General features: G+C 40.5%; 1 protein-coding gene and 1 pseudogene across 2 annotated transcripts in view; both read right to left on the bottom strand.

The window, feature by feature from the left end:
* The window catches only part of MCF2L2 (MCF.2 cell line derived transforming sequence-like 2), a 223046-nt gene that overhangs the window by 173961 nt on the left and 24909 nt on the right, over positions 1–24176 (bottom strand). For both annotated transcript variants that reach the window (XR_006680536.1, XM_045295036.1), the window contains exons 3-5: positions 10689–10779; positions 9541–9660; positions 1398–1514 (exon numbers count right to left, since the gene is read on the bottom strand). Coding sequence is in view for 1 of the 2 variants with exons in the window: in XM_045295036.1 (XP_045150971.1) it covers positions 1398–1514; positions 9541–9660; positions 10689–10779 (328 nt within the window). In the remaining variant the exon portion in view is untranslated. The remainder of the gene's footprint in view (positions 1–1397; positions 1515–9540; positions 9661–10688; positions 10780–24176) is intronic.
* The window catches only part of LOC105979137, a 1989-nt pseudogene continuing 1431 nt past the window's right edge, over positions 23619–24176 (bottom strand).

The following is a 24176-nucleotide window of genomic DNA, read 5'->3' as shown; positions in this document are numbered from 1 at the left end:
GCTCAGTCTCCCATTGTATTGGGCTCTGTTTACCCAAAGCATGGAGGCTGGTGCCAAGGGGAACTTCCTGGATCAGTTCTTTCAAGCTCAAATCCCAACCAAACAGATCAAAACTGGTCATGCCACTGCAAGGCGGCCATCAAGGTATTCAATATATAGTCATTCTGGGTCCCTTTCCATTGGACAGCTACAGACCGGGGGTTCCCCCCAAGGGCCAATGACCACCATTTCCACAGGTCCAGGGCGGCCACTCTCTGCTTCCCCTCCCATCCTAGTACCCCAGTCCTCAGTCAGAGAATGCAGGCATCTTTGAGGTAGGGCTCAGTTAATTCTGCCAGGCCTCTATTTAAGTCCTTCTCGTGTAGCCCTGGGTGTTCTATGTTCCTTAAGACAAGAGAGACTTTCTCTGTAGCTCTCCTCACTTCCTTCTGAGCCCTCGGCAGAATTGCCTTCACTTTCTTCATTCTACCAACCATCTCTTTAAGCCAATCTAGGCTTTAAAAAAAAAATCATTTTATTGGCGGCTCGTACATCTCTTTTCACAATCCATCCATCCATCCATTGTGTCAAGCACATTTGTACATTTGTTGCCATCATCATTCTCAAAACATTTGCTTTCTACTTGAGCCCTTGGTATCAGCTTCTCATTTTCCCCCCTCCCTCCCCGCTCCCCACTCCCTCAAGGACCCTTGATAATTTCTAAATTATTATTATTTTGTCACATCTTGTACTGTCTGATGTCTCCCATCACCCACTTTTCCATTGTCCATCCCCCAGGGAGGAGGTTTATGTAGATCCTTGTAATCCAACCTATGCTTTTACTATTAAGGCACCTTACACAAAAGTTGGTCTGATTTCCAAATCTATATTTTTTGGTTGGATGTCAATTTTGTCTGTACAGTAAAGTCATCGGGGGAATTTTATGGAATGCTAATATCTGACTTGTTCTAACCACTGCCAACAAGTTCATTCTGGTTCATAGTAATATGGCTTCCAAGGCCATTAATCTTTTCAGGGACAGATAGTTTTCCTTATCTTTCTCCCACAGAGTGGCTGGTGAGTTTGAACCATCAACCTGGTGGTTAGCTGATCAATATTTACCCAATAGCACCACCAGGGTTCTGTGAGGCCTGTCCTAACTCATGTCCATCAATGTATCTGGTATTTTTGAAAACGTCCCAGGTGTACCCATGTATTCCCATGCCATAATACAGAGTGCAGTGAGGTGAAGGTAGCCAGGAGGAGAGACTTCCACCCTTAACCATTTCTCCATGTTTCTTATCAACCTGTGACATAGAAAAACCCCACATTCCCAAGGCGAAGTAGTCTGGGTAGTGCACTCCCCATCCTCTTGAAAACACTGAAGGGCTCAGAAGGAAACACAAGTTGGAACTCACAGTTCGGTGATTTATCCACTGATTATGGCGATATTCCAAGGTTCCCCCTAGTTCCTGGGTGAGTTGGCTTTTGTCAATGTAGCCATGGAGATCAGAAGGAGAATTTAGCATGATGATCTATAAGGGGCAAAAAAGGTAAAAGAAAAAAATATATATATACCTCACATAGAGCTAGATTCTAATATTATTTAAACAAGATTTCCTCTTTGCCTGATTAGGTAGTTATACCCAAAGATGACCAGCAGAGACAGTTGAACGTCCTTCCCATTTTCCTTTTCAATAGTAAATTCCAAAGTGCACACAACAACGTGGATGAATCTCTAGTGCTGGATGGTAGGTGAAAGAAGCCAGACTAAAGAGGTTACTTACTATGTGATTCAATGTATGTGACAGTGGAAGAAAACTCATCTAAGGGTGGACTGCTAGCAGGCCAGTGGCTGCCAGGGTTTAGGACCGGGTACAGAGTTCGCCAGGAAGGGGCAGCGCAAAGGAATGTTTGGGGGTGATGGGACTGTTGTGTATTTTGACTGTGGGGTTGTTAATCTATGCCTTTAGAAAAACCCAGAGAACTGTGACCCAAAAAGAAAAAAAAATTACTGCATGCCAATTAAAAAATAATAACAAAGGAAAGGCCATTTCACCATATTTTTTCCCTTTTAAGCCTTACAGAGTCCAGAGAATAAAAATAAATAAAAGAATATCATATAAAAATTAAACCATTGCCACTGCATTGGTTCTAGCTCAGAGTGAGCCCATAAGACAGAATCGAACTGCTGCCTCCACAGGGCTTGCAGAAGTAGATGCCACCTCTCTCACCCAGGGAGCAGCTGACGAGTTTGAACTGTCGAGCTGCCAGCGAGCATTCAGTAGCTTAACCACATGTGCCAGCACACTCTTGGTGTGCTGCTGGTGCCACAGCTCAGCAGTCACTGAAGCAGCAACTTGGCTCCTTCCCCAGTGGAACATGTCTTCAGGAGAAAAACCACTTTAACAGTAGTTGTTTGCAGTCATCGGAGTGTCATTTAGAGTGGACAGCATTAACTTAAAAAGAGTGTGTACTTAGAAGAGGACCTCAGAAGCTTCATGGAAAATAGAATTCAACAATGAAAATAAAAAACAGAAACTGTATTTCTCAACATCAGCTCCATCAAGTTCAAGCTCACTTTTGTAAGTGATGATACTACCCAGTTAGTCCAGCCCTAAAGAACTGAGATGTGAACTATGGTCTGGGAATTTCACATCAGTTCAGTACTTTTATTTTTTTACACAATAAACTCAAGACAAATGGGAAACAAAATGTCAGACGGATCCAAGTCATGACTATAAAGTGCATTAACAATTTCTTATCAAGCTCTTGAAAAATTGCCCCGATTGCTGAGAGAAGGAGCAACACCATTGCTGTAGTGGGAAAGGGCTCACTGGAGAGGCTTCCTGGGCCCTATTTCTGCTAGAGCTTTGACTACCCTTCTCAAAATATCTCACAATAAGCCAATGTGAATTACCCTCGGCCATCCAGAAAGTCAATATGCAAAATGCTTTCAGCATCCCCAAGAAAACCTGTTGCCATGGTCTTTGCTCTTAACGACTCCATTTTTGTTTTGACTAGACCACCTCTACCTTTTGATAATCATTGCTCTGATTGGGCCTTGTCTGCAGGATTGTACTGATAGAGCCATGTTTCATTTCCTGTTAGAATTCTTCAAGGAAACGCTACAGGATGTAGATCCTACTTGTTTAAACTTTCTGTTGAAAGTTCTGCTCTTGTCTGCAGCCGATCAATCTGGGCACAACAGTTTTGGCACCTAGCAAGCCGAAAATATGCTTAACGTGGTGTTGGCCCTCGTATCGGCTGCAAATCCTCAGTCCTCTTCCATTAGGGCATGAATACGATTAATTGTTTCCTTGCTAATTGATATTGATGGTCTGCTGCTAAGGGCTTCATCATCAACACTGTATATTTAGTACAGTCTTAAAACAAGTCATCCATTTGTAAACTGCTGATTTCTTTGGGGTATTGTTCCCCCATAAACTTTGTGTACAGTATCAATGATATGATGATTCCACCATTCATTGACTCAAACGTCACCATAAAGTTGATGTTTGTTCTTGTTTCAATTTTCGCAGAATTCATGTTGCTCTAATAGGGGCACTTTTCAAACTGATATCTTATTTTTCTTAATAGTTCACACTAGATCCTGTACAGACACATCATAACAAGCTAGTACATTTTTAAATTCATGAATAGGTTTTGCATAACATGCATTTTCCATGCTCTTTTATAGTTTAAATGATGGTTATTTTTTTCAGGTACCATCAAGTCAGTTCTAATTCATAGCAACCCTTTGTAGAACAGAGAGAGACAGGAGGGTTCCCAGGGCTCACCTTATGAGAAGGCCATGCCCACAAATAGGCACCATCAGGTTGCGACCTGATTGACAGGTTGAATATCACCCCTACACTATTATATATCTTCAAGTTGACATGAAATTATGTAACTACCACAGCTGAGTATGTTTTCCCCTTTTGGTTTTCGAAGCCTTTGTGCATTTCATTCTAATAGTTGGCTTTGCCTTCTCAAGCTGCTCTTTCAAGTTTTCTGTTCAGCTCTTTGACTTCATCATTTCTTCCATTTGCCTTAGCTAATCTAAGATTAAGGGCAAGTTCCAACGTCTCTTCTGACCCCCACTTTGATCTTTTCTTTCTTTCCTGTGTTTCTGATGACCTTTTGCTTACTTGGTGTCTAATGTTTCTGATGTCATCCCACAGCTCAGTGGGTCTTTGCCATTAGTGTCCAATGCATAGGCTTTATTCTTAAGATGTTCTCAAGTTTCAGGTGGGTTAGACTCAAGGTCATATTTTGAGTCCCAAGGACTTGTTTGGATTTTCTTCAACTTCAGCCTGAACTGGTATATACGTATATAAGTGATTGATGGTCTGATCCATAGCCTACCCTTGGCCTCGATTTAGCTGCTGATATTCAACTTTACCATTTTCTCTTCCCAAAGATGCAGTCAATTTGATTTCTGTGTATTCCATCTGGGAAGTCCACATGCATAGCTGCCTTTTGTATTGTTGAAAAACAGGTATTTTCAATAAAGAAGTTGGTTTTGCAAAATTCTATCCTGTGACCACCAGCTTCATTTCTATCAGCAAGGCTATATTTTCCAATTACTCTTCCTTCCTCTTTGTTGCCAACTTTCGCATTCCTGTAACCAACAATGTATCTTGCCATATGATCAATTTTACACTGAGGAAGTTGCTATCAGTTTTCAATTTCTGCATCACTAGCTTTAGTGGTTGGTGCATAAATTTGAGTAATCATTTCTTGTATTAGGATAAATACTAACCTATCATAGAGAGCATTGTCTTCAAGATAGATCTTGAGATGTCCTTTATATATCCTGTATTTATCAGTTTTATATCCTTTATATATCAGTTTTATATCCAATAATTCATAAAACGTTTTCAAAGATGTATATATCTTTTGTTTATAAATATAAGACATGAAGCAAATGATAAATAATTGGTAGAAAAGACTATAAGATATTTTCTCTTATTTACTAGATTGATATTTTTGTTAAGAGGACTTTTGTTTTAATTTTAACAGTTGTATTGACATATAATTTACATGTCATAAAATTCGATGGTTTAAATGTATTAAAAAGGGATGTACAATCACCACTACAATAAATTTTAGAACATCTTCTTCACTCTTGTACTCATTATTATTAGGTGGCCATTTCCCCTCAATCTCCCTTGCCATAGCCCCAAGAAACTAGTGTTTCCAGTTGCTGTCTCTATAGATTTACCTGTACAGAAAAACATACCCCCCCAAAGAACAACAGTTACAAAATAAAATAGAAAAAAATTCCAAATGAAAAGAAAGCATCAAATAATAAAAACAAGAACAAATTTAAAATGGGTCAAAAGGGAGAACAAATCATAAGGCATTAAATGTTAACCTAACCACAGCTACATTATTTCACTTTCTAATGCACTCTGTTCAGAGGAGATTCACGAGAGGCTTAATCCAAGTGGTGACCCTGCAAATGGATTTTGGGGCTTGAACTACCTTCCAGTCCAAAATTGAAGGTCTGATAATGTTCCTTCCTTTGTCAGACTCTGTCATCTGACTGTTGGTGACCTGCCTTGATGTTTGTTGCCTGTGCCCGGATAGCCTGAATTGCTCTACAGAGGACTACCCGGCGGCCCTCAAGACTTGAAGGACTGCTAGTGTCTCACAACTGTCTCACGGGAGTGAGTTACACTGAGCCATTTATACTACTTTATGGATTAATTGTTTATTTCTTATTTTACATCTATCTATATAAATATATATAAAATCATTAGTGTCCTGGTTTTGTTTCTCTAGAGAACCCTGTCTAACATACCAATCTATAAATTCCTCCTCAGACTCATGCAACATGCAATGGCGCTGAATGCAGGAAGATCACAGGCCAGTGGGTGGGAAGTCTTGTGGATCCAGTAGTGTTGTAAGCATCTTAGCACTGACAGGGATCTCTATGTGACTTCTCCAGCTCGAGAGGTCTGGCTCCATCAGTCTCTCTCCATGTGTCTTCTCCACAGGGATGTCTTGTAAGGAGTGAGCATGTGTCCCACCTCCAGCGAGCTATTTATCTCCTTAGCACCTCCAAATGAGGTCATCAAACTATGACCCAATTGACAGGCTATACTCCACTCCTTCATTCTGAATCCACAAATTCACACGAGATTATGTAGCTACCACGACTACACTTCAATATAAAGTTCTCTCTTGCACACTTACGAGTCTCCCTGTATTAGTTTCTCTAATTTTTCTGGACTAACACATTATTGCTTTGTATCAATTTGACTGGGTCAAGATTACCAGTGGTTAGCAGGTAAGACCTAGTGATTCCCCATGATAAGATGTAACATAATGTAATAACCTCCGTAATAAGATCTGCTGTGAGTAATCAATCAATTGAAAGTAAGTTTCTGTGGGGCTGTGGCCTGCCTCTCATATATGTAGAAGCTTTAGAAAAGCTTTCTTGCCTTTTTGTTGGGTCTGAAACCTGCATTGAGCTTGTTGATGTCCATTTCTTTGGACTTGAGTCAATGACTTACAATATTGCTTGTCAATCCTGGGAGTTATCAGGGACCAGCCATCTGACCTGCCAACCTTGGATTCATACCCCTCTGCAGCCACAAGCCATGGTCTTCTTGATGGTCTTGGGTTCATCAATGCCCGTACGCAAGTCAGAAGAAGCTTCCAGACTAACATCTAACCCGTGGACTTGGGATTTTCCCTGACTAGGAATTGCCCTAGTCGTCTATAATTGTGTGAGCCATTTTCTTGATACAAATCTCTCTCTATAGATACACATATAACTTTCCCTGGTTTGGCTTCTCTAGAAAACCCAGCCAAAGACAGTGACAAAAGGACTCAAGAGTTAACTCAATAAAGCATATAATGACCAAAGAAGGAATAAAATGGAGCATCAAAGATAATGACTTCAATGGACTAAAACATTTCACATATATTTAAATCCAATGCTTTAGAAAAATTAAAGAAACAAAAACCACATGAGTCAATTGAAGGATCTTAAGTAATCAACTAATTATTTCAAAATCTTGTAAATGAGGAGAAAACGAAATAAACATTTATCATATTTTTATCAAATGAATTGTCCCTCAAGATAACCAAATGGCTGGTGAGCCTCTCTTTATCAAATCTAATTAAAGAATTAGAGTAACACTACTTGCAACCCCTCGTGAATTAATGGGTATAGGTAATGATTATCAGTCACTGCTAAAATCACAAACAGAAAGAAAACCAAGCATTATAGACCTCAGATTGGAAGCGTACACCACCAAGTATGAAGAAATGTAGCCAAGAAGTAGAATACAGACCTGAGTCGGTCTTGGTATGGTGGTGTATTAGTCTGGGTACTTTGGAGAAACAAATCCACAGCAACTCATGTATAAGAGAGTTTTATGTAAAGAAAGTGTGCATCATGAAAACATCCCAACCCAAGGCTGCCCAAGCCCACAAGTCCAACATTAACCCATTAACCCAACACCAGTCCACAAAGTCTTCCACCTCACAAAACAGAGGCAATGACGCCGACTGCAGGAGGAAAGCTGAGTCAGTGAACGGATAAGCATCTCAGCACTAGCAGGGGTCTCCACATGGCTGCTCCAGCACCCAGGGCTGCATCGGGATAGGTCCATGTGGCTTCTCCTTGAGGATGTCTTGTAGGAAGTCAATCTTGCAAGCTGAAGCAGGGAACTGCTAAGGCAGCTGCACCCTGGTGTGACCATCACAAAGCAAGAGACCAGAGAACTAGAAAGGCAAGACTCACCACCCATTTATCCCTCCACCTTTCAATTAGCCCCACATGTGATTATCAGCCAGGCTGGCACAATTAACTAACTCAGGTGGTTTTTAGGTGCTATTGCGTGGTTCTAATCCATGGTGACTCTACATACACAAGATGAAAGACTTTCCACTCTGTGCCATCACCAGAATCACTGTTACGTTTGAGCTCCTTGTTGCAACCATCGTGCCCATTCACCTTCTTAAAAGTCTTATTTTTCACTAGCCTTTGTGGTTACATGTTGTGCTGAGATCCACAAGGTCAGAAGTTCCAAACCACCAGCCTCTCCTCAGGAGAAAGGTGGGCTTTCTACTCCCATAAAGAGTAACAGTCTTGGAAACTCACAAGGGCAGTTCTACCCTGTCTTAGAGTCACTGTGAGTCAGCACCTATGGCATTGAGAGCTTTTTGTTGTTTTGCTTTTGTTCTGGTTTAAAAAGCATGATGTCCTTATGCAGGGACCGATCCTTTCTGACAACATGTCCAGAGCACATCAGAGGAAGTCTTGTCATGCTCACTTCTAAGGTACATTCTGGCTGTACGTCTTCCAAGACAGATTTGTTTGTTCTTCTGGCAGTCTATAGTACTTTTTAAAAAATTCATTGTTAGATGAACTTGTTTGTCACGAAAGACTTCAAGCCCACTGTACTTTTAATATTCTTTTAATGTTTGAATGTGCTTTTAATATCCTTTGCCAACACCGCAATTCAAACGCATCGATGCCTCTGGGGTCTTCCTTACCCATTGTCCAGACATTACATGCATGTGAGGCGACTGAGAAGACTATGGTTTGGGCCAAGCACATCTCAGACTTCAAAGCAACATATTTGTTCTTTAATACTTTAAAAAGATCTTCAATACTTTAAAAAGTATTGCAAGTAGAATGCAATACCTCCTTTGATTTCTTGACTGCTGCCTCCAAATTAATGTGTTAATTGTAAATCCAAACAAAATGACATCTTTGACAAAGCCTTTAGAGCCTGCAATTAATTGGCGTGAAATATAGAAAGAGAAAACATAACATCTACAAGAATTCCATCGGCAAAATCTTAACTCAGTCACTGCATAGGGCAAACTATTCTGTTTCTTCAACCAAAAAATAAATTGAAAAGAAAAGAAAAGAAGAAGGAATAGAGACAAAATCTGTCAACTAAAAAAGATCTATGAAACTCATCAATGAATTATAATGTATGAACCTTATTTACATTTATCTGAAACAATTAAAAAAGTTACTAACCAGTTGTAAAAACATTTAAAATGTGAATCAGATGAAATTTTGTATCAGAATTAATGATAAATTATGAAATAACAATGACTCATTCCTCATTAATAAGTGACATTTTAAATTAATAGCAAGTAATAAATCATTAATGAAATATTAACTACAAAAACTATTGTTAATAATGATTAAGAAAACATTCCTTTGGGCTATTTATTTATTATTAAAATATAAATAAGTACCAATAATATTTCAATCAGAATTATATGATGTCGGATATGACTTGAGAGATGGAAACGGAGAATGGGATGAAATAAGGTGGATGTAGAGTTGAATGTTAAAGCCGGGAGCTGAGTACAAGTATTTGGGGCCCATGTTTACTTTGTATATGGTTTTGAGATCGCAATTGCAGGTGTGACCCACCATGGTTAGCACGCTGCTGTGAGCATGACAGAGATTCAATAAGTATTTGTTGACTGAAAACAAGAAGGACGGGACGTAAGGAGAGGGAGAAGGAGACAGAACCCTAACCCAATGAAGACAACAAGATGAAAGGTCACGCTTACCGGCACTTTCATTTTAAACTCATCACGATAGTATTTAATGCCAATGTCAGTGAAGGTCCTCTGGATGAAGCGGGATGGACGCAGGATGAAGATGAGCTGCAGGTTTCCTGGAAACGCTACCTGGAAGGAGCATGGACAGTATCAGGGGGAGAGAGCAACTGCCACAACCATTGCCACGATCTACTCTGCTCTCTGGACTAAGGTCACAGACAATGCATTTAAAGTGGATGAGATTTCACAGGGAGTCAGACCTTCTGATATATGGTCGGAATATATCTTAGGATTGTCTCAGTGAAGCACACAGGAGTTGGGGCTTATCCACTGAGGTAGTTTGTTTATTGTGCCAAACTGGTCAATAAACACATGTGGGATTAATTGGAGGGTGGAGAGGTAAATGGCTCGGCGAGCCTTGCCTTTCTTGTCTCTTGCTCTTTGATCATCGGACCAATGTGCAGCTGCCCTGCTTGTTCTGTGCCTCAATTGCAAGCTACACTACCTGTGGGACACCTAACCCGTGGACTGTGTCACTGTAATTTGAGGTTCCTTCAAGATGGGCTTTGCCATGCTACTGGAGTATACATCGCTTGAGCTGGGGACTGTCGGACCCTGTCATCTGGCTGACTATTGGTGACCTGCCTTGCTGTTGGCTGCCTGTGCCCGGATAGCCTGAATTCCTCTACAGAGGACTACCCGGCGGCTCTCAAGACATGAAGGACTGCCAGTGTCTCACAACTGTCTCACGGGAGTGAGTTGCACTGAGCCATTTGTACTGCTTTATAATTTAATTAACTTTATTTCTTAGGTTATCTATCTATCTGTATAAATATATATATGATTATTAGCATTCTGGTTTTGTTTCTCTGTCTAACACATCCACCAAGACCCATAACTCTGTGGTTGTGGAATGCCGCGGAGGCACGGCCTCCCCAGCACTCCCTGCTGGCCCCTTGTCGGTGACCAGAGATGTCAATTGGCATGCTCAGAAAGTGACTGCAGGTGATCTTCAGGTGGGAAACAACAGAATCTGTTAGACAAACCTTCCAGAATTCAATATAAAATAATTGCCTGTGCATTACCTTCCCATGAATTTGAGCTGACTAGACAGCTTAAATTTTGTGTATGATAACAACACAAAAATAAATATTTACAGCGATTCGTGTCAAGGATGCCTTTATGGAGCTCCACTTGTCCCTCCGTCTGTCAATAACGATGACAAATCCAATGCTGGCTGCTTCCACACTGTGAAGAAGAGAGATTAGTGTTAGAGATTAGGAAAGACAGAGAGTCTGTGTGGCTCTCACAGCTGAACCCACGCCACAGACTCCTCCCACTCCAGGGTCACTGCGTGAACACTCTGCCCCGCAAGAGGGAACCACTGACTCCCAGCATGAGCCTGGAGACGTAGACATGCGGACACACGGAAGAAGGTAAACATGTCAGTTGAGTGTTACATGCCCCTAAAGGAGGCAGAGGTCTTCAAGGTTGAATTCTGCCATCTTGCTACTCCCCAGGCTGAAACCAGGACACTATCAACGGCAACGGGATCAATGCCTGGGGAAGCAGCAGGGGAGAAGACAAATGACACTGCATTGACAGATGTGTTGCAAAAGATCTCTGGAAAGTGTTCCAAAGAAAAGATGCCACTTTGCGGACTAAGGTGTGCCCGCCTCACGCCCGGGTATTTTCAATGACTGAATATGCACGTGGAAGCTGGACGTGAATAAGGAAGACTGGGAAAATGGAGGTCTTCAAGTTACGGTGTTGGTGAGAACTATTCAATATACCATGGACTTCCAGAAAAACAAAAAATATCTATCTTAGATGCTCCTTACAAGTGAGGCTTGAGAGACTCACCATGTTCGGTAAGGTCGATGGTCACTGAAAGAGAGGAAGCCCCACAGTGAGATGGACTGACACAGTGGCTGCAACAATGGCTCAAACATATCAGTCATGAGGAGGGGGCAGGACTGGGCAGCGCTTTGCTGCACAGAGGGTCGTTACGAGTCAGAACCATCTTGTCGATTCCTACAGAGCAATGGGCTTAAGCCTAGAAACAATTGTGACGATGGAGCAGGCCCAGGTCTTGTTTCTTTCTGCCGTGCATGGGGCCACGATGGGTCAGAACCCACGCAAAGGCGCACAACAACATCAGGCTCCAGGAGTCAGTCCTAGAGGTGTTGAGAAATGAGACGTGTCCAGGGGAAAAACGGCTGTCTTCCCGTGACTAGCTTCTAACAGGCCAGCAGCCCAGCTGGGTGAGAGGACATTGGCTTCCTTAACACAGGGAAGCTGCTTGGTTCCCTCTACATCCCTACAAAATTCTCACAGAACAATTGGAAACCGAAGTCCTAAAAGTGGGAATATTTTTCTGCTCTCTCTCTGGAAGGAAATGTGGAATCGAGGAAAGAGCAAGGATGGGGGAGTCTGGTTCAAACCCCAGGGCAGCCATTCACCAGCACTGAGACAGTGGAAAGGTTACTTTGCTGTATAACTCCTTCTCCTTGTCTGTAAAATGAGAATAATACCACCAATCATGAAGTTGTAAACAGCCTAGATTCTGGAACCGAACTGCCTAGGGTTGGATTCTGAATTCTAATTATATAGCGTGTGCTTAGGAGGATTGTAACTTGCCTTGTATAGGGTCTCAGATTCCTCATTTGTAAAGTAGGAAGAATAATATCTATCTCTCACATATAACTCTCACATATAGCTGATGTCAGAATTAAATGAGTGGATAGATCATATGTTTCAGACGATGCCTGGCACACTGTAAAACTAAGTCCTAACTATTAGCATTACTAGTTCCTATGTGGACCTCATGGAGAATAAATGAGATCAAGAACATGAGAAATAGATGCCCATAGTAAATCTTCAACGTTGCTGTTAGCTGCTGTTGAGTTAACCCCGACTCACAGCGACTTCCAGCCACCCTGTGGAGGACAGTCAGACCGTTCTGATGGACAGGCTTTTCATCAGCTGATTGCTGAAAGCAGATCGTCAGGACTTCCTTCCTAGTCCATCTTAGTATGGAAGACCCATGTTCATCATCACAACAAGCAAACCTCCAATGGGTAGCGGCTGTACTTGACTGAGCATTCAGTAAGTTTTCAATATTGGATAAAAGATGATCTTCACCCTAAAAACTGTCTGTCTGGGATTGAGGCAGAAGAACCAAGCAAAACCTGCAAGAAAATCTCATAGCTGCTCAGAGGAATGTTGAAGGATGTCCTGAGAGAGAGATGGATGGAGATGGGTAAGATTGCACACATACAATATACTCGTGAACCCAGGCTCTTTTTTAATTTATGCGATAAGGAACAGCCGGCACACATGGTTTCCCCAGCCAAGAGGCAACCGAATGCTCCACACAACAAACTCCTCCACTACACACAGATCAAGTGTGAAGACCAGGGCCTCTGGGTGAACTAAGTGCCATCTACTGGGAAAATACATATGCACATAAAAGGTGGGATTTCTTCTTCTTTTTTAATTAATCATTTTTGTTGGGGGGGGGGCTCTTACAAATCTTATATAACAACCAATAATTCTATAATATTAAACATATAACATGTGTGCACTTGTACATATGTTGCCATCAACAATTCCAAAACAATTTCTTTTTACTTGAGCCCTTGGTATCAGCTCCTTTTTCTTCCTTTCCCTCCCCCACCCTTCCACCCTCGTGAATCATTGTTCAATTATACATTATTATTGTTATTTTGTGTCTTATACTGTCTGAGGGGATTTTACGGGTGAGGGAAGATTCTATGGGTCATGCCAAGAGATAAAAGAGCATGTGTTTTGGGCATTGTAGCTAGGAATGGATTCCTCTTTCCACCAATGCTGGCCTTAGAAAATGGAGGGGGAAATGCTTGAGGGCTTGTACAGTAGCACATCCATCCAGTTTCATTCTTGAAGTCATTGGGGGTGCAACAGTAGGAAGGACAAAGTTAGTACATAGTGGGTCATATGCAGCAATGCTTCTCCAACTTTAATCTTCATGCCACTCACCCGAGGATCTGCTTAACATGCAGATTCAGGGACAAGAAGTGAGGGGGAAGCCCCCAAGTCCCGCATTTCTGAAAGCTTCCCTTCTGTGGACCACACTTTGACTAAGAAAGCTGGACAAGACATCCAGGGCAGCTGGTTCTTGTCTCCTTCTCTCTTGCCATCACTTCCCACTTGTATACAGAGAGAGCAGCTGGTTGTGGCATTTGCTCCCACACTCCCACCCTCCACCTGTAGCTTAGAGAATATCTTCCTTAACAAAGCAGATCTCCCAGGAAGGTCAAAGTCAGATAATTCTGCTAACAACATAACCTCCCATCCAAAAGTACAAATAGTCAACTAACGGTCCCCAGACACGCATACAGCCAAGGAAGCAAGGAAAACTATTGAGATGAACAAACAGAACAATCAACCTGGAAATAGAAAATAGCTTTTTAATTCTTTTTCTAATGAATAATCCAAGATATGAAGAGATAAAGATACTACCACCTTTAGAACCTATTATGAGACATGATCAATCAGAGAACATGAACTAGTGCTTGGAAATTAAAAATTCATAGAAGAGTTAAAAAAAACCCAGATATTGCTGATGACAAAATTAGTGCTCTGAAATACAAAGCTTGTAGGAGAACCACTAGGTAGCTGAGCAAAATCTGAATGTTTTCACACATCCTCTAAAGACTTGCTAGGATGGGACAAAATAAACTGCACCCAAGAGAGAAGAGAGATTTAAGATAAAATAACCTCTGGTTGTCATTGTCTGCCATTGAGCTGATTCCCACCCACAGTCACCCCATGTACAATACAGTAAAGCCAAATACTGCCCCATCTGCTCCAGCCTCACAATTGTTGTGTTTGAGCCCATTGTTGCAGCCACTCTGTCAATCCATCTTGTCTACGGTCTCCTCTTTTTCTATGCCCCACTGTTACCAAGCGTGATGTCTTTTTCCAAGGACTGCTCTCCTGATAACATGCACCAAGTATGTGAGATGAAGTCTTAGCATTCTAAGGAACATTTGGCTGTACAAAACAGATTTGTTTGTTCTTCCATCCATCCATGGTACCTTCAATACTTTTTTGCCAACACTATCATTCAAATGCAGATTCTTCTCCAGGTTTCCTTATTCAATGTCCAACTTTCAGATGTATATGAGGTGACTGAAAATATCACGACCTAGGTCAGGGGCACCTTAGTTTTCAAAGTGACACACGTTCTTTTCACCAATTGAAAGAGGTTTTGTGTTGCAGATTTCCATCGTTACACTTGCAGCAATACCTCATTACACTTCTTAACTGCTGCTGCCATAAGCATTGATTGTGAATCCAAGAGAAAATGAAGTCGCTCAGAAATGAAAGAATGTCTTAAATGCAAAGATACTGAAAAGGGGTCCTGGTACTACAGACACTACAGAGGATGCAAAAAGTAAGAGGTGGGCAGTCTTGAAGAGAGGAAAGGAAGAGAGGTGTGGCGTGTGTGGTAAAAGCATAAAAGAAGCAAGGGCCCTACAAAACAAATCATGATCATATACATGCATACAGATACAAATCCTTTTATTAACCTGAAAAACAAATTAAGGCCATTCTCACATGTTTAGATACAATAACAGAAGATGGTACTCTGGAACTAAGAACCTTGTAAACTGCCTCAAACTACCAATCCTGCCTGCTCTATGTAAAGAGCAGTCTTCTTCTATGCAGTCACTGCTTTATACTTCTATAAGGGTAAAAGAAAACAAGAATTTTTTCAGCTAATGAAAATTCTTTCCCCCATATGCTAGTCATTAAACAGAAAAATAAAACCCTAGAGCACAAATCTCCAGATGTAATTAAAGGTCTTCAAATAAGCATTTAAATCTTAAACTAAAAAACCAAGGATAGAAATGTTCAAAAAATTTTAGAAACAAGAAGCAATTAAAAAGAATTCATTGAAGTTGGGAAGGGGGCACAAAGGCATATGAGAAGTAAAGTTTAAAATAAATGATGCTCAAGTGCAAATACACATACTAAGGGTCAGTGAATAAAATCAAGAAAACAAATGAGTTTTAAAATGAAATGGAGAAACAAGTGAAACAGGTCAGAAAGGCAGTGGTTGAAACAAAAGTGAAGCAAAAGAGATGCCAATTATTTATGGCTGGAGTCCCCGAGGTTAAACAAGCACTCAAAGGCACGGATGTTTAATGTTTAAATGCATATCAAATAACGTTTTCCAATAATAAAAATAGAGCTGAATCTACACATATGTGAAAGAGACCGATAGCAGAGGGTAGTGGTTGTGTCCTGAACACTAATCACAGAGATTTCATATTGTTCTCAGGTACACATAGAACATCACAAAAAATGACCTTCTATAAGATCACAGAAAACCCCCCTGAAATTTTAACAACTTTCTGTTAAACAACTCTTCAGTAAGATAGATGCATAAAATGAAAGTTTTTAAATTTCTATTTAAAAAGCATAATTAAACCACTACATATCAGAATTTATGGGATGTATCTGAAGCATCAGTCTGAAGAGCAATTCATGGCCTTACATATTTATTTCAATAAAATGAAAGCATGAAAAGAATGAAATTCTCAACTCAAAAATTACTAAATAAGCAAACTGAAAAAAAAGAAAAGCTGAAGAAAAAATTAAAGATAAAAGTGAAAATTAATGAGATTAAGAATGGGGGACATAAAGGACCTAATTTATTAAAAAAAAAAATCCAACTTTTATATTAGCAAAATAATTGAGCTACAAGCTAACTTAATCAACAGAGGAAAAGAGACAGGTATGCAAAATAAGAAATGGCGGGTTGGGGGGAATAAACACACCAAAATTTTAATTTCCAGAAGACTACCCTAGACCTCCATGCAAGCAAATTCGAAAATTTGAAGAGCAAATTTGAAAATCGAGACAAAAAGAGATAATTTCTTAGGAAAATAAAGTTTACCATTTTGACTTTATTAAGGACAAGAAGCATAAACAGATCTATTTCTATAGAGGAAATAGAAGATGTTATCAAGATGCAGATGATTTTTAAAAATCATTTTATTGGGGGCTCCTACAACTCTTATCACAATCCATCCATCCATCCATTCTGTCAAGCACATTTGTGCATTTGTTGCCATCATCATTTTCAAAACATTTTCTTTCTACTTGAGCCCTTGGTATAAGCTCTTCATTTTTTCTCCTCCCTCATGAACCCTTGAAAATTCATAAATTATTATTTTTTCATGTCTTACACTGACCGATGTCTCCCTTCCCCCACTTTTCTGTTGTCTGTCCACCTAGGAGGGGGTTATATGTAGACTACTGTGATCAGTTCCCTCTTTCTCCCCCCACCTTCCCTGACCTGACTGGTATCACTGCTCTCAATCTTGGTCCTGAGGGGTTCATCTGTCCTAGATTCCCTGTGTTTCCAGCTCTTATCTGTGCCCATGTACATGCTCTGGTTTAGTCGGATTTTTAAGGTAGAATTGGGGTCTTGATAGTGGGGGGAAGGAAACATTAAAGAACTAGAGGAAAGTTGTATGTTTCAATGGTGATATACTGTAAGGGGATGTCCAATTGTCTACAGATGGGCTGTAGGTCTCCACTCCGCACTCCCCCTCATTCACAATGATACAATTTTTTTTGTTCTGCGTTTTTGATCCCATCAACACCTCATGATCACACAGGCTGGTGTGTTTCTTCCATGTGGGCTTTGTTGCTTCTCAGCTAGATGGACGCTTGCTTATCTTCAAGCCTTTATGAGTCTAGACATTCTATCTTAATAGCCAGGCAGTATCAGCTTTCTTCACCACATTTACTTATTCACCCTTTTTGTCTTTAGTGATCTGTTGGGAAGCTGAGCATCGCAGAATGCCAGGTTATGAGAACAAAGTGTTCTTATGTTGAGGGGGTACTTGAGTAGAGGCCCAATGTCCATCAATGCAGATGATTTTATGGGGAAAACTACCAAATTACATAGTCCAAATATTTTTTTAAGTTTCTGAGCTTTGAAAATGAAAGAAAACCTCAAACTAATATTTATGATGCAAATAGGACATTGACACTGAAACCTAACAAAGGTAGAATAAAAATAAAATTAAAGAATATAATGGTAGAGAAGTATTACAATATATGAGGGTTAAGGATGATATCAACTAGATATTCCTGGGTGAGGGTAATGGATTAGCCCAGCCTATCAATTTGGCAGCCTGATGACACCTCTTTGGTGTCATAAGCCTTTTTGTATAAGAGAGAGAGAGAGGCCAAGCAGAGTTGAATCTCTTTGACTTTTTGCCTTCTGCCAAAGCCGGAGCTCGTGTTTGGCTCCTCAATCTAGTGTTTTGTCGCCTGCTAATTCCAGAAGCCATCAGCAGAATACCAACGGTGGATTCATTCGGCCAGCATCGGACCTCTGCACCCATCAGTCTGTGGCCCCTGCCGTTTCTGCTTCATCATCCTGCTTCCTTTTCATCAGGTTCTCAGAAGCCTGACTTGACCAGACTGGACTTGGCTATTTCTACAACTGTGTAAGCCATTTCTTGCTCTGGGTCTCTTTCTATAAACATACACATGCAAGCATCACTGATTTTGCTGCTCTAGAGAACCCAACCTAACACACAATAGAAAAAAATCAAATATTTAGAAGTAAGCTTTACAACATATATGCAAAATTTCAAGCAGAGAAACATTTCAACACACACAACAGCAGATTTGAACAAATGGAAAGAAGATTTTTTTCCTTGTGTAAACCCCAAATCTACTGCCACTGGCTCACTTACAGCAACTTTACCAGACAGTGTAGAATTGCTCCTTTGGGTTTCACAGAGGCTGTGAATTTTTATGGGGGCAGAAAGTCTTATTTTTTCTCCTGTGGAAAGGCTCTTTGGCATCATTATTTCTTCCATTCTCCTTAGCTGCTCTATGATTAAGGGCAAGCTTCACATTCTTCTGACACCGACTTTGATGTTTTCTTTCTTGTCTTTTTAATGAGCGTTTGCTTTCTTCGTGTAAGATGTTCCAGATGTCGTCCCACAGCTCATCAGGCCTCTGTCACTCGTGTGCAGTGCGTCAAATCTGTTCCTGAGATGTTCTCGAATCCAGGGGAGGGACACTCGAGGTCATCTTTTGGCTTTTGTGGACTTGTTTTAATTACTTCCGCGTCAACCTGAACGTACATCTGAGCAACACAGCCAGCCCCTGGTCTGGTTTTAACAACTGATACTGAGCTTCCCCATTGTGTCTTCCCACAGATATAGTCAATTCTATTATTCCCTCTAGAGAGGTTCACGTGTATCGTTTCTTCTAATTCTGAATCATGCCTCATCAGCAAGTGAAGGTCCTGCAGGCCTTCCTCCGCATCATTATGGTCAACTCTTCTTTCGAGTGCTTTCTGGCCGGGGCTCGTCACCTGGCACGATCTCTGACTGTGTTCTGCTGCTAGTCATTATGTTTTGGTATGTGAAGATGTTCTGATGTTGTTCTTAAGATTTTCAGTGGCTAATTTCTCAGAAGTGGGCAGCTATTCTTTCTTCATAGCTGTTTTAGTCTGGAAGCTCTGCTGAAACCTGTCCACTTTGGGTGACCCGGTGAGTGTTTGAAATATCAGTGCCCTAGCTCCCCGCATCACAGTAACACACAAGCCGCCACCATATGACAAACTGACAGACAAATGGGGGCAACCTCCTACATGACCTGCTAACTGTGGGTTCTGGAGAACTCGGCCTAAAACATAAGTCTATTTTAAATAACCTTTTAAATATCCTTGACTATAATTCTATCATAGGTACTATGTCTGCATCTAGCCTATTTCTTTTCTCTTTTTCATTACTTAAAATACGTATTTGCTTTTTTGGGGGTTTCGTTTTTATTTTATTGTTATTTTTTAAGCCTTTTATTGGGAGCTCTGGCAGATATCATGTCATTCTGTAGTTCCATCACCTCAAACAGTGTTGTACAATTGCTACCACAATCAGTTTCAGAACACTTTCTTTTTTCTTGAACTCCTTGATATCAGCTCCCCCTTAGCCCACCCCCCACTCCCACCCTGTCCTCTTTCTTATCTATAAGTTTTCTCATTGCAGACCTTGCCCCTCTTGAACCCGTTAGTAATGTGAGCCAGTCTCTATTACCTTAGAAGGTACGGGAACGAAAGGATTTCCATGGGACAAGTTTATGTTAAGTTACTGTCTTCCTTTCACAAAGTGACTGGTGGTTTCGAACTGCTGACCTTGTGGTAGCAGCCTAATGTGTAACCACTATGCCACCAGGATTTCCGTGAGTTTAAGTTACTAAGCTCCTTTCCTAGAAGAGACATGACACAGTTGGATCCAAATAAACCATTACTGGAGAAGAAGTTGTTCCCTCAAGAAACCTCTTTCCTTGCAGCAAAGAAGTAAACATGGCCCCGTGGTGGAACCCGTCATTCCTTGACAAGTCGCAGGCATGCATCAAGAGAAGGGCTCTTCACCAACCCATCCACACACCTCTCCCACTCAATTCAATATCACAGTTCTGCCTTGTGGAAGATTTCTGGGAGGGGTGGGGGAGTAATAATAAACATAGCTACTGAATTTTTTTTAAAGGGCATTACTAAAAGATTCTGAACCACAGAGGTAGCCAACTTTTTTAATCCTTTGTTTTTTCTCAAAATCAAGGAACCCAGGTGGCACAGAGCTCAAGAGCTGGGCTTCTAACCACAAGGTCAGCTGTTTGAAACCACCAGTTACTCTGTGGGAGAAAGATGAGGCTTTGTACTCCTGTAAAAAGTTATAGTCTTGAAAACCCACAGGGATGCTTCTCCCTTGTCCGTCGGTTCACTATGAGTCAGAATTGACTCAATGGCACTGACTTGGGCTTGTTAGGTTTCTTAAAAGCAACACTTTAAGTCTGTAGTTTTTTTAAATTGAGGTAAAATTCACGTAACATAATATGAGCTATTTTAAAGTGAACAGCTCAGTGGCTTCGCAATGTTGTACCTCTACCTATTCTCAAGACATTTTCATTTCCCCAAATGTACACTGCACACCCACTAAGCAACTGCTCTGCCCTACCACCTTCCTCACCACCAACCCATACTCTGCCTCGATAGCTTCACTCATTCTGGAAATGTTATAGAAATGGAATCACATAATATGTGCCCTTTTGTGTCTGGCTTATTTCACTTATAGTGTGTTTGAGGTTCATCCACATGGAAGCAGATCAGTACTGAAAGCTGTAGGATAGATAGGGTAGAACTTGCCCTGATCCAGGAGCCAGAAAATCTATAGCTTTTCTCCATGCAATAAGTCATTTGATTTCTTGACCGCTGCTTCCAGGTTTGTGATTCCAAGTAAAATGAAATCCTTGACAAACACCATCTTTTCTCCATTTATTATGATGTTCTCTTGGTCCGGCTGTAAGAATTGGGGTTTTCTTTTCACTGTTTGTAGCTCACACTAAAGACTTTGCTTTTCATCAGTAGGTGCTTCAATTCTTCTTTGATTTCAGTAGCATGGTTATGTCATCTGCATGTGGTAGGTTGTTAATGAGCCTTCCTCCAATCCCAGTGCTGTGTTCTTCTTCCTATCGTCTTATATTTCAGTTTCCTGGATTATTTGCTCAGCATAGAGACTGAACAAGTATGGTAGGGAATTGTAACCCTGATACACACCTTTACTGATTTTAAACTGTGCAATGTCTCTTGTTCTGTTCTTATTGACTGGTCTATCAACAAATTTTACATGGGCACAATTCAGTGTTTGGGAATTCCCATTCTTTATAACGTGTCCCACATTTTGCTATGATCCACAGCCTTTGTGCACTTAATAAAACACACGTGAACATCTTTCTCGTATGTTCTGTGAGAATAATTGATTCATATGAGTATTAATATTAATATTGTGGCCTTTCTAGCCATAATTCCTTACAAGAGATAATTCTAGACTCTATATGCCTGCAGCTACAATCCCATTTTGGAAGGCATTGTCTACTATACTAATGGTTAGGGTTAGGGTGAAATTAAGACCTTAGTAGAGGGTAGGAATCAAGTCACACCCTTTTCCTTGGAGGCATCTTTAGACTACTTTAGTAGAGAATAGGAACCCTGGTGACATTGGTCTGCTCACCATGAGGTCAACAGCTCAAACCCCCAGCTGCTGCATGGGAAAAAGATCAGACTTTCCACTCGGCAAAAGAATTACACTCTCAGAAGCCCACAGGGGCAGTTCTACTCTGTACTATAGGGTTTCTTTGAGTAAGAATCAACTCGATGGCAGTAAGTTTGGAGGTTTTAAAAATATTTTATTTTATGCAGAATTGTTGTTAAATTTCTCAGTTTTAAACTGATCAATTTATAATCACCATTTGAAATCAAGTAATGCTACCTAAAGTTCAGATTACCCCTTTGTGTATACGCTAGCCATTTTTTCATTTCACAGGGCTGAACTATACAATGATGTAGTATTGACAATTTTTTTCAAGTTTGCTTTCAAATAGCCTGTGAAGAATAGATGAAGTATTCATGTTTACATAACACCACACCAATTTACCATTATAAATATAAGCCTCCATACCCATTAATTCCATTCTGTTAGATAGAAACACTAACAAAACCCTTCGCGCATTAAACCCCAACACCTGGTATGCTTTTCCTCTGTTATCCCTTTGACACATATACAAGAGCATTTCTGCTCAGCAGCCAATTTTTACAGCCAATGTTTTGGCCAATTGAATGTGATTCCACAAGAAACCATCCTTATTTTAACAGATTCAGCAGATGACACTATTCGTGGAAGACAGAATGTTTGTATCTTAGTTTGTAAAAAACAAAGACAGCCACATCTATTTAATTCCACACATATTATGCTCCTATTGAACTTAGTTTAAAATGTAATATACATACTAATCAAACTAGTGTTCTAAACTTTGGCTGTTCATGTGGGACGCTATCAGAGAAGACACAGCAGAGACGGCCTTACAATAAGATGTACAAATTCCTTCTACAGAGATGGAGAAATAAAAGGACAAATCTAGTTGTCTAAAAGACAATTCATTGTGCGTGTACATTTAGTTTCAGTTTTGTACCGTTCTTAGTACGAATGGGACTGAGTTTCTTTGGAGCTATTTTAACCACAGCAAAATGACAGAAGAAATGCAAAGTATTAAAATGCAGCAAAAAGATACAAGAACAGGTCTACTAATGGTTGTTAGGAATGTGATTATGATGTTACATTTTTAAAAATCCACAATCGTGTTTAGAAAATCACACAAGCAGAGATCACTGATTTGAATGAAATGCATAAATTTGGAGCCAAGCCTGGCAGTTACAAAATACCGCCCCCCCAAAAAAAATTACCAAAGAATGCACAAAACTAATGTTTACTCCACCTTTGTGTCACATTCCTGGATCTTTCACCAAAGTTACATGAGGGAAAAAAAAAAGAAAAACTGGAATCAGAATCACTAATATTTATAAATTAATTAGTTAAATTCTAGCAACCATCAGCAAGAGTACAGCAAAAAAAGTAGTGTACAAAAAAAGAAACTGGCTAGAAACCGGCACACATCGTACTCTTTCAAACCTGCGAGAGATGCTTCTGCATCCAATGGTCCAGACATGGTTTCCTGGACGGTATAGAAACGCAAGTTCTGTTTGGGACATTGTGAATGGGGAAAGGTGTGTAATGTCAATTCTTCTATAGCAGTGGTTCTCAACCTTCCTAATGCGGTGACCCTTTAATACAGTTCCTCATGTTGTGGTGACTACCCCCCAAACCATAAAATTATTTTTGCTGCTACTTCATAACTGTAATTTTGCTACTGTTATGAATCAGCCGACCCTTGTGAAAGGGTTGTTCGACCCCCAAAGGGGTCGTGACCCACAGGTTAAGAACCATTGCTCTAGACCATTACAGAGTAGCCCATGAACACATTTATGGATTCTGGGGAGGATATTTCCTCTAATACTTTGATTGATAAAATAGATGTTCTAGCCAATTAAAAAAATGAACATAGAGTAAGAGACAAAGGTGAATGAGCCATCTCTTTTATCTTTGTAATACTGTATTTTGATGGAAATCAAATTGAAATGCAGTCCACTCTGCTTCTGAAGAGGCTTTGGTTCAGCTCCCAAACCTCGATTGCTTGGCACAATCACCTACTCGGCAGGTGTCTTCTAAAACAGCAATCCTGTTTTCAGTGGTGGAGCTGCTCTTAGTAGCTGTGTTAACATGGGGCTGCAAACCAATCACCACCTTTGCTGGAAGTCCTAACCCTCCCTATATGTATAACAGCATCTCTGGTTTCACATTCAGTAGTCCATTTTGCGATCATATCCCCTTCAACTCCAACATTAACTGCAGCTTGACAGACATCATCAGTGTAGCCATCAAAAGATTCTCCAATAAGGCACAGCAGTGTCTCTAGCCAAAAACAAGCAAGATAACTTCGTCTCTGCTGTTGGTTCAATGTAATTAGCCACCGTCCTCCTCATTTATTTTTCTCATCTTCCTACATGGGCTCAATCCACCCTTAAAAAGTCAGTAGTCGGCATGTACATATGTAAATATATTTATATAGGAGGGTGGGGAAATAGATCTACGTGCATATATTTATAGGTTTAGTATTAAGGCAGCAGATGGACATTGGGCCTCCACTCAAGTACTTACTCAATGCAAGAA

This window comes from Echinops telfairi, unplaced genomic scaffold (genome assembly GCF_000313985.2).
Source record: "Echinops telfairi isolate 266 unplaced genomic scaffold, ASM31398v2 ScPeMD7_4225;HRSCAF=4972, whole genome shotgun sequence".
NCBI classification, from domain to species: domain Eukaryota; kingdom Metazoa; phylum Chordata; class Mammalia; order Afrosoricida; family Tenrecidae; genus Echinops; species Echinops telfairi.
Note: the sequence above shows the minus strand (reverse complement) of the source record. Positions and strands in the feature narration are given on the sequence as shown.